This window comes from Micromesistius poutassou (assembly GCF_964030765.1).
Source record: "Micromesistius poutassou genome assembly, chromosome: 11".
Lineage (NCBI taxonomy): Eukaryota > Metazoa > Chordata > Actinopteri > Gadiformes > Gadidae > Micromesistius > Micromesistius poutassou.
This window is the reverse complement of record NC_140281.1, coordinates 19018504-19030839: the sequence shown is the minus strand read 5'-3', so window position 1 is coordinate 19030839 and position 12336 is coordinate 19018504. Positions and strand designations below refer to the sequence as shown.

The window sequence follows — 12336 nt, the reverse complement described above, 5'->3', positions numbered from 1 at the left end:
ATCTGAGGCGGAGGCAATCTCAAAGTTGTTTCTTCAATGTTTACTTTGGGGGCATCAGACGTCCCTGTGATGGATTCCTGATGACCGTAAGAGTGCCGACGACGCAAATGTGTTTTGTCTCCCGTCTGCCCCTGGACCGCTGCCCTGGCTCCAACACTGTTTTCATTGGCAGAGCTCGGGTTCTGCAACTTACAAAGCCTAACCCTAACTGTGTTGTGTGTGGCCCACACGCATACACAAAAACATATGCATGCATGTAGATGTCAACACACACACACACACACACACACGCATGCACACGCACAGGCGCACCGCAGAGTAGTGCAACCTTGGGCTGACAGATGTGTTTGTGTTATCATCTTCTAATGAGAAGGGCACACAGCCTACTCATATCTCACAGACAGTCATAAAACTAAGACTACCCTCCCACCCCTACAGTAAAAGATAACCAAAAGTAATATTAACATGGGGAATGAATAACTAGGTATCAAATAGATGTCAAGACCAACTCCATCAAACCCACTGGTAAATGCGAGACGTAAACACAACCTTTTGAATCCTGATGCCAGACAATTACAGTTGTACCCAGGCATGTTTGCTCTGTATGCTGACATGGATAGCACATGGTTGACGTGTGAGTTGAGTATACAGAGACAATCCGGTCAAAACTAGCAAACAAAAGCCCATGGGACATGGTCGCTGGTGTTTGACTGTCTGAGACAGCGAGGCCTTTTGGTTCGGTTTGGCCCAGAGTCCGCTAGCCGGCCAGACACACACGTTGAGAACCCAATAAGTCAGTCAGTTAATTAGGGTGGTTGGCGTGGACCAACAGCCCCGAGCAGCGAGAGGACAGCCAGGCCTTGACTCTAGGAATGGCAGAAGCAGGGGAGGGAGGAGCGGCAGAGAGGGAGACAGGAAGTTTTTGCATGGGAGGAATGAGGGAGGGAATTGTAATGATTTGGGGAAGGAAAATAATCTACAAAGAGTTTCTCTTCTCGTCTATTTGCAGTTTTTTGGTTATTCAGTACCATGCTGGTTCTGTTTGAGGTTGAGTGACTTGACAAGAGAGTCTTAAAAAAACAACTAATTCCCTTTTATGGCGGGTTTACTACCCAGAATGAGGCGATGCATAGCCTTAGATGACCATACTGCCCTGGCTAGAAGATGGGATACGTTGCCGAGGCGACGACCAGTTCTGTCCTTGCTTGATAGTTTAGAAGTTGATAGTTGACGTGGTTTCCCTCCAGCATTTCATGTTGGTAACCAAACATCCAGAAAAAAAAATAAACGTTGTCTCTGTATATACCGGCTGCATATATGTTTAGCAGTCTATGTGAGGGAGGAAGAGAAAGACGTTATCTGGGCACTGTTTGGAATGAAACGGGGAGATAAGGCGGTAGAGGTTTGGTGGAGGAGGAGGTGGTGCATGACGAGGAAAGAACAGGGAGGCATTCCGGTAAGGCCTTCGGGGAAAAAAGACACTTCAACCAATGGAAAGGGAAGGAGAGAAGGGTTTGTTCAGTGTGTCGGTTTGCAGTATTTAGCCAAATCCTAAAGGTGTGCTGGAACAGTGACGGGCGAAGGCGGAGACACGGCTCTGAACAGGAGGGAAAGTGGTGACCTTTTTTGGTTTTGAACAGGCCCAACCCGCAGCACCACAAAGGAGATGGTAGAGGGGGGTGTCGCGAGCAGACACATCCATACATGCTGACTCTTAACACAGAAGCCCTTTCTGTGGCTGTCATCCGCAGCCCAAAGGGAGGATGCGTCCACACCAGAGTGTTTAAGCGGTTCTATTTGGTGTAATCATTATGGGGCTTGGTTTCTAGTTCTTTTTTATTGCATTAACTATAGGTCTGGCTGTCAAGTGAAAGATTTGAAGTGGTTAAGGTCACGTTGACCTGGTTCGTCGGGCCCACCAGACGTTCCCGTTTTCAGGTCGAAGGTGTTCTGACTGCAGCGCTGCCTCTCCTCCACACGCCCCCTTCATGCCTGGCATGTCCTTTTGTGAAGGTTAGGGGGGGAAACGACGCGGTGGGTAGGCCTCTAATAGCACCTCAGTGCTGCATGTCTGCAGTCGTCGGCTCTTTTGTTGGAGGGCTGTTCAGGTTCCAAGTTATGAGGCGAACCGTTCTCAACGTTTCAGGGCACGTCGCCCATTTGTCTGGTGTTCAGTGTGGGGGCTGGTTTCGAGAGAGGTAGTAGTGTTTTTATTTCGTTTTTTGGATAAATGTCATGATGGAGCAGAGGAGAGCGTCTTGCCCGAGGGTTCCCACTGCTCCGACATTGGGGCTTTGAACCCAGAACCTCGACACTCCGTCCCCCCTCTTCCAACCGCTTTAGTGACCCCGTGTTAGCTCGCTCTCACCCCTGTTGCCGCCGTGTCTTGTTTTTAACAAATAAACGTTAACAATTCACAAGTACTCTGCACAACTGAATATTTGACGGCGACAATCGAATGTGTTTTTCCCCAGGGCCAGAAGCTGGAGCCCGGCCTCATGCGCTGCTGTCACACCCCCTGTGGAGCGCGCCTCATCGACTACCACGTCAACATCAGCAACAAGCTGCTCCTCGACATCCGCAAATACATCAAGAAGTACTACGTTGTGAGTATTGTGTTGTTTGAGTGGGTGTGTGTGTGTGTGTGTGTGTGTGTGTTTTGTGTTTTGGCAGAGTTGCTGATTATTGCTACTCGTTGTTGGTTCTGATGTTTCTAAAAAAAAAAAAAAATTTTGGAAATCTCCTGAATAAACGGAAGATCTCCTCCTTGTTTAGCACTCGCTACACAGGCACACACGTGCCCCACATGCACCCGCTCAGCTGCCCCCTCCCCACCTGCAGGGCAGTAAATGGACTTAATTTAGTTTCCATTTAGCCTCCATTCATTCTCTAATGCTTCAGCTTGTAGCGTAACCGAGGCAGCCAGCTGTTCTCTCTCTCTCTCTCTCTCTCTCTCTCTCTCTCTCTCTTGCTCTCGCTCTCTGTTTCTCTCTGTGTGTTTCTCTCTCTCTCTGTTTCTCTCTGTGTGTTTCTCTCTCTCTCTGTGTTTCTCTCTCCCTCCCTCCCTCTCTGTGTTTCTCTCTCTGTTTCCCTCTCTGTCTCTCTCCCTTTCTCTGCTATACAGTCAGTTTATTAAAATAAAAAGCCTTTGAAGGGCGTAGCACTGAATGTGTGCGTTTGAATTCCATTTCATAGACCCAATCTGTTATTAACGTGTGAATCCACTCAAACTACTGTGCATGGGGATTTATGGCATTGTAAACCAGAGTTAGAATAAAGGACAAAACCAGCAGGACAATGCAGCCCAGGCCATGAATATGTACTCAGGGTTATGGATGCATGATTACCCTCTTACATATATGTTCCTCGCTTATTAGTACAACAATGGCCATTTCAAACCCAACCATCGTGGCTAATACTAGAAAAAGCTTTGGATTTGGACTTACTTCCGTAATGAACATTGTTTAGCATTAGAAGAGGGGTGAGGGTTTGTAGGTTAGGGTTTACCAATACTCTTAAACCTTGGTAGCCGGACCTAAGTTAATGCTTATTACTGCATTAACTAATGTTAATAAAGAATTAATGAATCTAAGGTAAGGTGAAATGGTAGCCTGGCTGTTGCCAGACCAAGCTCAATCTATGATTGAGCTTGGAGGCTGCTGTCATTTTCTTCAGCACAAAAGGTGTGATCAACGGGCCTAGTTCAACTGACTCTGTACACAATTGGCTGCTTGCCGTCGCTTCCCCGCCGTCATTGTGTTAAACCAGCCAATAGTGCGCCAGGGGGAAAAGCCAGCTTGGTGTTTGGCTCCCGGAAAAAACGTATCGAAACTAGAGAAAAACTAAAGAAATGTTTTGCTCTTTTCGCCGGCAGAACGGGCGATCTGAGTCTAGTGAAATGGCACGCTAGCCAGTGTCTTAACCCGAATGCTTTGTGGCAGTTTATGGTAGTTCTGTCTAGTCATTTAGCAGATACTTGTATCCTAAATGACTTATGATGTATTCACATGAAGGAGTGGGTAGGGGTTGCACATCTTGCTCAAGGAGGCCTACTGTTAGGATGCGGACTGGGGGGGTGAAGGCTGGAAGTACAACACCTTAGCCTGATAACTTTCCTTTTGAGTTTCGTTTCTTGGGGGTCCTTCTTGCGGGGGCCTGGTCTAAATGTGGTTCTAGCTGCCCTGTATTACGGGATGGATGGGGCAGACAGCTCTTCTTCGTTTAAGGGCTGAAATGGTTTGTGAAACGGTGGTTGGGGAAAAAGCAGTGGAGGTAACCGCCGCCAGTGGCACCTAAAACTCCAAGGCTTTCTCTAGTGTATGGCGTGTTTAAGAGCTGTCTCCCTTTTGACGTCCCTCCCTTGAAGTCCTTTAGACCCACCGCCTCGCCCCCGGGTTTCTTGCAGGTACAGTCTGTACCTCCATCCGTCACACAGCCATGTGTCCCGGGCCGACAATGGCATTCCAGCGTTGTCTCTCTGGCTCTCTCTGGCTCTCTGCGGCGCAGTTGTTGGCCCGGTCTTGCTGTCATGGTGGCGGCTTGTAACACCTTGAGTCTAGAGTGAGTGGAATGCTCTCTCTGTTTGAAAGGCCAAGACGGTGTGTGTGTGTGTGTAGTTGGATTCGGGGCTGGGTTGAGGGGGTAGGGGGGGTACACTCCCACAGTGCTGAACAGAAATCAATTAGTGCAGTGAATGTGTGGGGAGTGAGCCCCCCCTACACCCCTTTTGTTGCGACCTGTGAAACAGCTGCTGCCACTGAACACACACACACACACACACACACACACACACACACACACACACACACACACACACACACACACACACACACACACACACACACACACACACACACACACACAGTGGGGCGATGAGAGGGGTAATATTGTGTAATTAAGGATTCCTTTCAGGCCAAGGGAGAGTTCAAATAGAACTGTTTGTCTGGCCAGATAGAGTGAAAGGCCTGTACCTCTGTCTGTGTGTGTGTGTGTGTGTGTGTGTGTGTACATGGTTATATATGTGTTAGCCTCTCTAGCCACGACCACAGGCCCATTAATCATTACTGAAATTACCTCCAAACGCTCCCACCAGCTCCCCCACCGCTTCCATTACCAATGAATCAGCACCCAGGGACTCTGCACACACTTGTTCCTCCCTCCCTCCCCTCCCCCCTCCTCCACCTTCCACTGTCTTTGGCAAAATGGTAGTCACTCGTTTTCTGTCCAACAACCACCACCACCCCCTCTCCTTCCTCCCCCTCCTGTCTAACCACCGTTGCCATGGCGTTTAACAAATTATTGCAATTACCCTCGTCATGTGGGTTGCCCCTGGAGACATCCCGAGGGGCAGGGGGGGAGAAAAGAGGGAGAGAAAGGAGGAGAAAAGAGGGGGAATGAAGACCAGCGAGGTGATAATCCTGTTTTGAACAAAAGGTCAAATTGTTGAATGGAGATGCTTTGATTAAGCGGAGGATATACAAAGTGGAATGGTTTGGCTCCAATTCAGTGTGGGTGGGTGTAGGTAGGGGGGTGTGGGTGTGTGTGTGTATGTGTCGGTAGGGGTGTGTGTGTGTGTGTGTGTGTGTGTGTGTGTGTGGGTAGGGGTTTGTGTTTGTGTGTGTGTGTGTGGGTAGGGGTTTGTGTTTGTGTGTGTGTGTGTGTGTGGGTAGGGGTTTGTGTTTGTGTGTGTGTGTGTGTGGGTGTAGGTAGGGGTTTGTGTGTGTGTGGGTGTAGGTAGGGGTTTGTGTGTGTGTGGGTGTAGGTAGGGGTTTGTGTGTTTGTGTTTGTGTGTGGGTGTAGGTAGGGGTTTGTGTGTGGGTGGAGCTGGGTTTTCGGGCCTATTCAGGTTGGAGCTGAAAGTGTTGATCGGCGAATCACAAAGCCAGCAGGAGAACTGCACCAGTCCTGGTCTTTGTCGAAGGCCTTTGAGGTGTGTGTGTGTGCGTGTGCGTGCGTGCGTGTGTGCTGGCACATTTAAGGTGAATTCCATCGGTTAAGACAATCCGTGAGCATTAATTTCAATTATCTCTACCATTCACCGACACGCGTGATGAGAAAAGGGGGTGAATTGGAGAGGTTTCTTACGCTACAACATGACCGCTAACCCTTCTAGGAGAAATGCACGGGGCCTAAACTAACTCCAGTTAAAGAAGTGGTCCAGACGTCTCCTTCAATAGAGAGAGGCCGCAGACTGTTGAACCTATGGTGAGGGTCAGTCCTGACAGTGGATAAAAAGGTGTGTGTGTGTGTGTGTGTGTGTGTGTGTGTGTGTGTGTGTGTGTGTGTGTGTGTGTGTGTGTGTGTGTGTGTGTGTGTGTGTGTGTGTGTGTGTGTGTGTGTGTGTGTGTGTGTGTGTGTGTGTGTGTGTGTGTGTGTGTGTGTGCGCGCGCGCGCGCGGCTCTAGACGAGTGTGTCTTGCGACGGAGAGTGGGGGGTGCCGGCACTGCCCTGGTCTTGCCTCTGTTTGGTTAAATTATGTGGAACTCATTTGACGTCTGCATTCAGTGTGTCAGGTATCCACTGCTGTAATTATGCAATTATGGGCCTTTATTCTCCGACACGTCCGACTGTAACCACCTCCACACTCTGTGCTCCCGTCCCACTAACACACACACGTTCATACACACTCAGGTACACACTCTCGCTAAATGCCTTAATTAGATGTTGGTTTTTTCTCACCTCAATGCGCTCCATGCTTTCGTTTCCTTTCTGTCTATCATACCTGCCTCAATTAAACGTGTGTGTGTGCGTGTGTGCGCGTGCGCGCCCGCCCAACCTCCTCAGTGCTATACCTACATTTCTTTTGTGCGGGGGTGGGTGTGTATGCAGGTAGGGTATGTGTGTTTGAGTTGCGTTGGCAGGTCAGCCGGGTTACTCATTCAAGCTACTTTGCTGCTATATTTTGACCGGACCCTTCTTTTAAACGGTAGATCTGGCATTTATCATATTATTTAATCGTGCCATTCTTTTGTCATACAATTCATTAATATTAATGTGCTCCTTTTGTATGCTAATGAAACCCGGTGGTCAAGGAGATGACGTAGGGGCAGAAAATACAGGTGTGGGCCTTAATACCTCGACGACATCCCATGGGAACAGCAGTGTGTGCAGAGTCTGTCACAGGGAACCCAAAGGAAATATTGAGATCAAATGTAAATAATAATGTAAGCAGCACAATGAAAAACGCACACAGTGAACTTATCTCCCATTTCCCTGAGCCATTGTCCTCGCCCGGCCGTTATCAGTGCATGCGAAGCGCTTGGGTTTCCCATGATGCCTTGCTGTTTTTTTTTGCTTGTTGTGTTGTTGGGATAATTAGTCTGGTTCATGGATCTGTTGGTAAAGCTGTGAACCTGTGGGTGGGTGGGTGGATTGGCTGGGTGTGATGGTGTGAAAACGACCAGGGTCTGGCCGTCTGTCTTGTGTCGTCTCTGCGGTTTATTTTCAAATTTCAAACACCGTCTTTCTGTCCTGGTAAATATAACTGAAACTGCGTATAGAGGATCCACCGGGCCAGTCAATGATCAGCACACATTCATAGAACACAAATCTAGTGATCGACCGATATATCGGGCCGATATTTGCGTTTTTTACGTGTATCGGCATCGGCCGATGCGCGGCTGCTGTGTTCGCCGACAGTTTTTCCCCGGCATGATTTACAGACGGACAGTTCAATAAATGTTCCTTGAATTGAGACTTGTCACATTTGTTATCATCATTGTGTAATTTTTATGATGTAAATTGAGGGAGCAAAAGCAGTATCGGCTCAAGAAAATCGGCAGCCCGTATCGGTCACCGGCTAAGGCTGATGAAAAAATGGATTTATTGCACAGGACAGTCTTCTCATGGTGCAGCAGACGTTTAGGCCCTATCCCAATTCTCCCCCTTCCCCTAGATTTGAGCCCTAACACTAGATTTTGCGCATTCCTGCGAAGGGATAGCCAGCTCAGTAGCTGACTTGCAGCAAAGGGCACTCAAAGCAAGTGTTCTTGTTAAGGGGAGAGAAATGGGACTGGGCCTTAGTCTAAAGCTGGTCCCCCTGGTGCAGCAGACCTTAGTCTATAGCTGGTCCCCCTGGTGCAGCAGACCTTAGTCTAAAGCTGGTCCTCCTGGTGCAGCAGACCTTAGTCTATAGCTGGTCCTCCTGGTGCAGCAGGCCTTAGTCTAAAGCTGGTCCTCCTGGTGCAGCAGACCTTAGTCTAAAGCTGGTCCTCCTGGTGCAGCAGACCTTAGTCTATAGCTGGTCCTCCTGGTGCAGCAGGCCTTAGTCTAAAGCTGGTCCTCCTGGTGCAGCAGACCTTAGTCTATAGCTGGTCCTCCTGGTGCAGCAGGCCTTAGTCTATAGCTGGTCCTCCTGGTGCAGCAGACCTTAGTCTATAGCTGGTCCTCCTGGTGCAGCAGACCTTAGTCTATAGCTGGTCCTCCTGGTGCAGCAGGCCTTAGTCTATAGCTGGTCCTCCTGGTGCAGCAGGCCTTAGTCTATAGCTGGTCCCCCTGGTGCAGCAGGCCTTAGTCTATAGCTGGTCCTCCTGGTGCAGCAGACCTTAGTCTATAGCTGGTCCTCCTGGGGCAGCAGGCGTTTCATCTAAAGCGTGCAGACGGGCCACAAGCAGGCATTGTAGAAAAGCCATTCAAAGTTGAGGATGGCTGGTCCCCCCCCACCTCGGTAATGACGGGTCATAAAAGGCGTGTGCGTTCACAGAGGGGGTTGGGCCATGACTAACCACAGCACCTGCCTCAGGCTTAACCCCAGGGGGTCCGGACCGCTGCTGCTGCTGCTGCTGCTTCTGCCGCTGATGGTCCTAATGTTACTAAGTGTAAAATGATGGAGACGTCAACAAAGAGCAGTGGATACAGACGGTGCGGTGTGGGGTGGAGACCCGGGTATCTGTTGGGAGTAACGGTGTACAAAGTTCATGCAACTGCCCCGCTGATGTCGGCGACAGTTCAGGATGGCCGAACGGTCCCCTCTGTGTTCACGGAGAACCGGAGGCCACCACGTTCTGGAAGGGTTTAACTGGAGCAAATGTTCTGGAGCTAGAAAGTGAGGGTTCTGGAAGGAGCAGGTGGACGTTTTGGGAGTGTGGTCAGGTTCCCTTTTAACGTGGCGTTCATGATGACCACGTCCCCAGATGTCGAGGGCTCCTTCTTCTCTGGCGTGTTCCCTCGTAGGTCCTCCTGTCCTGCACAGCAACCTCCCACCATCTTGATGATCTATCTGTCATTGTCTTTTAGATTCTGACATAATAGCTTCTTTCACATATGGTCGTGCATCCGTCTATTCTCCGTAGATTCTACAGACGTGCCGTATATGTGAATGACATATCCTAATGTTGGACCTCCTGAAAAAATACTACCCCCGAGGTAGTATGTTCTCCGGAGGAAATGCTAATTACCTTATATGTGAATGAGCAGTAGGATGTCGGCATTTCACACCAGTTGAGTGGGCGTGTTGATGACGCTTCGGTCTACGTTTGCATGTCAGTGAGTGGCACCCGCACCCTAATCGATAATCAGCCTACTGCCTTTTGTTCGCTGAATGGTTTAAAAAATATTTTTATTATTATGTTACACCTTTCCTGCTGTCGGCTCCCAGACCATAGTCGAGGAGCACAAAAGCGACGTTCCACTCCGTCGATTCTCTCGGGAATCACTTTGACCGGCAGTGGGTCTGCTTATAGGTTTGAATATGGTCGGAATGAAGCGGCCACCGATTATTGACAGGCTGGGTACTTTATTCTTAGTTTCACTAACTTTACAGTAGGGCCTACATGTTTGCACAGACACAACCGGACTCGTTCATTACTTCACTAAACTGACACACGCTACCGCTCGCTCTCCTCGCTCGTCCACTCACACACACACACACACACTGCCAACAGTTAGCTGAACAATATAGGGTCCCGTCCTTCCACTCCCTGTTTTCTCAGTTAAACACAGAAATCAACTACATTTGTCCCAGTGTTTGTTAGATGTGAAATGAAGCCAAAAAAGATGCTCTCTTCCTCCGGTAACGCAGTCATTCGCGACGCCTTTCTTGTTCGTCGTTTCTTCTATTTGTCTGTAATTTATGCTCCAATCTTTCATCGATCGATGCGGATGTTGTGGATGGAACGGAATATATGCATCGCTGCAGCAACATTTAACATGATCACGATGAGTTCTGCCCGTTTTGCCTGCGTGCTGTCTGCGGTCAAACCAAAACAAACCCGATCCCGCCTCTTGCGACCCTACGTCATATGCCGTCCCTTGCAAGCCCGCCCCCCTTAAGCAGCCGGAGATTCTACTGACACCGATCTCCACATATCGGGCATCAAGTGTGAATAAGTGTGAATGACCCTCACGGTCGAACCTCCTGCTCCACAAATGCGGAGAAAAGACGGAGGTCATATGTGAAAGCAGCTAATATGTCCTCTCTCTCTCTCTCTCTCCCCCTCCCTCCCCCTCCCTCCCTCCCTCCTAGGGATGGCTGGTGTGTGAGGACCAGGCCTGCCAGAACAAAACCAGGCGGCTGCCAATCTCCTTCTCTCGCCATGGGCCCATTTGCCCCGCCTGCACCAGGGCTACACTCAGACCAGAGGTAACACACACACACACACACACACACATACACAGAGACTACATCTGTTTAAGTGAGTGGCTGATCTCTGCTGTTTCCTAGAGCTGCAGCAGAAGAGATTTCATGTGGGTTTTTTTTTATTGTGGCATTTTTCTTTTACCAAGACGGTGTGGACGTCTGAATAGAGCGCACCGGCGTGTGGTCTGAACACAAAGCGACTTGTATTGAGCACGTTGATATTGAATAGGTACATTTTCTCCAGGTGATGGTGCTATAGAGCTAAAGTTGCACCTGTTTTATATAGATAATATCTCCGCCGACAGATTTCAATGTTCACCACACTTGCAAATACTGTTTTCATTGGGCGTTCAGCGGAACCGTCCTCTTTTCCCGTCCCAATTCCGAGCTGTCGTTTGTGTCTGTGGGCCCCCCACGTCCCACCGTGTGTATGTTTGCGTATCGGTACCCGGCACTGGGATCTAGGCTGAGGTGTTGCCATCAGGGAGCATTCTGCCATCCCTGTTTTATGCCTGCGCAACACTTTGTTAGCTTGACCACTGGATTTAAAAGAAAAGCTGCCCTGTTCAATTTGCTGTGATGGTTCAATCAATGCTTTTTCAGTTTCCTCTCACTATTCATGGCAAAACTCCAACCCAGCACTCTTTTCTGTCTTAGATGTGGCACTCTGTGCCCAGTATCTCTCTCTCTCTCTCTCTCTCTCTCTGCTTTGCTGGGTCTGGCTCTGGCTCTGTGGCGACAGGTTGTAAACCAGAAGACCAATTTGTCCTGTCACCATAGCCACTTAGGCGTCCATCGCTGTGCCTGAGGGGCCTGGCACTTTAAACTGATGGCTGAATAAAACATTTAACTCTAGTTGCCCACTGGCCCCTACCTGCGCTCTGCCACCTAGTATCTACCCATTTCTTCCTCTCTCTCTCTTGCACACACCTTTACCTTTGCTTGATTTCCTCCTCATGTGCTTTTAAGGTGGACTGATTGATATTGACAGAATGACGGCCACAATTGTGATTTTTTTTTTTTAACTTGATCTAATATTCGAATCGGTGACGGACAGAAATGTCAAAGTGTATTGATTAAATGAATGAGTGGAATGCATCTATTGGTGGTCAAACTGGTAGCGGAGTGAATAAATTGAGCAAACTTTTACTTTAGGCTGCACTCAACGTGTATGTTTGATATGTATTGTAAATGGTATCAGAATACTCTGTGTGTTCAGCCTAGTCTCGCCCAGCCAACTATCCAGGCTTAAAACCTGTTCCTAGAAATGAACCTTTTTAGTGGGATAGCTTTTTTTTCCTTCTGTTTGATCTGTTCAAGTCCAACGCTGCCCAGTTGAAGGACTTGTGGCTCAATCAGTGTCTCATGTTATTGGCTTTGAACCAGGTTATTTTTTATCCGACACGCCAGAGTCAAGTGCAGCATAACCAAATATTATGCAGACTTCATAGTCTCAATAATATACCGGATCATGGTAGCAGGTAGCGCACACTGTTAAATTGACTCGCGGCTCATACTAAATTAAACCTTCAGGTTACCTCAATATACATAATGCATGATAAATATGACCCACTTAAGCTCTCGTGGCTGCATGCTAATTGGCATGGAGATGTACTGTTGTTTCCAACTGACTATGAATATGGGCAACAATTTAAATTCAATTTGCCTAATAGTAGCCCTGATAGGTAGGCCTAATTTCATATATGATATATTTGATGTATTCATGTATTAAAATGAGGCTATGGGGTGTATGTGTTTGT

At 48.6% G+C, this 12336-nt stretch overlaps 1 protein-coding gene across 1 annotated transcript in view; it reads left to right on the top strand.

Annotated features, from left to right (window-relative positions):
* The window catches only part of pola1 (polymerase (DNA directed), alpha 1), a gene marked incomplete at its 3' end in the record, with an annotated part of 44192 nt that extends 32638 nt beyond the window's left edge, over window positions 1-11554 (top strand). Inside the window, exons 34-36 of the mRNA XM_084475226.1 lie at window positions 2475-2606; window positions 10463-10579; window positions 11546-11554. Of these exons, the coding sequence (XP_084331352.1) occupies window positions 2475-2606; window positions 10463-10579; window positions 11546-11554 (258 nt within the window). The remainder of the gene's footprint in view (window positions 1-2474; window positions 2607-10462; window positions 10580-11545) is intronic.
* Between the last annotated feature and the right edge of the window lie 782 nt (window positions 11555-12336).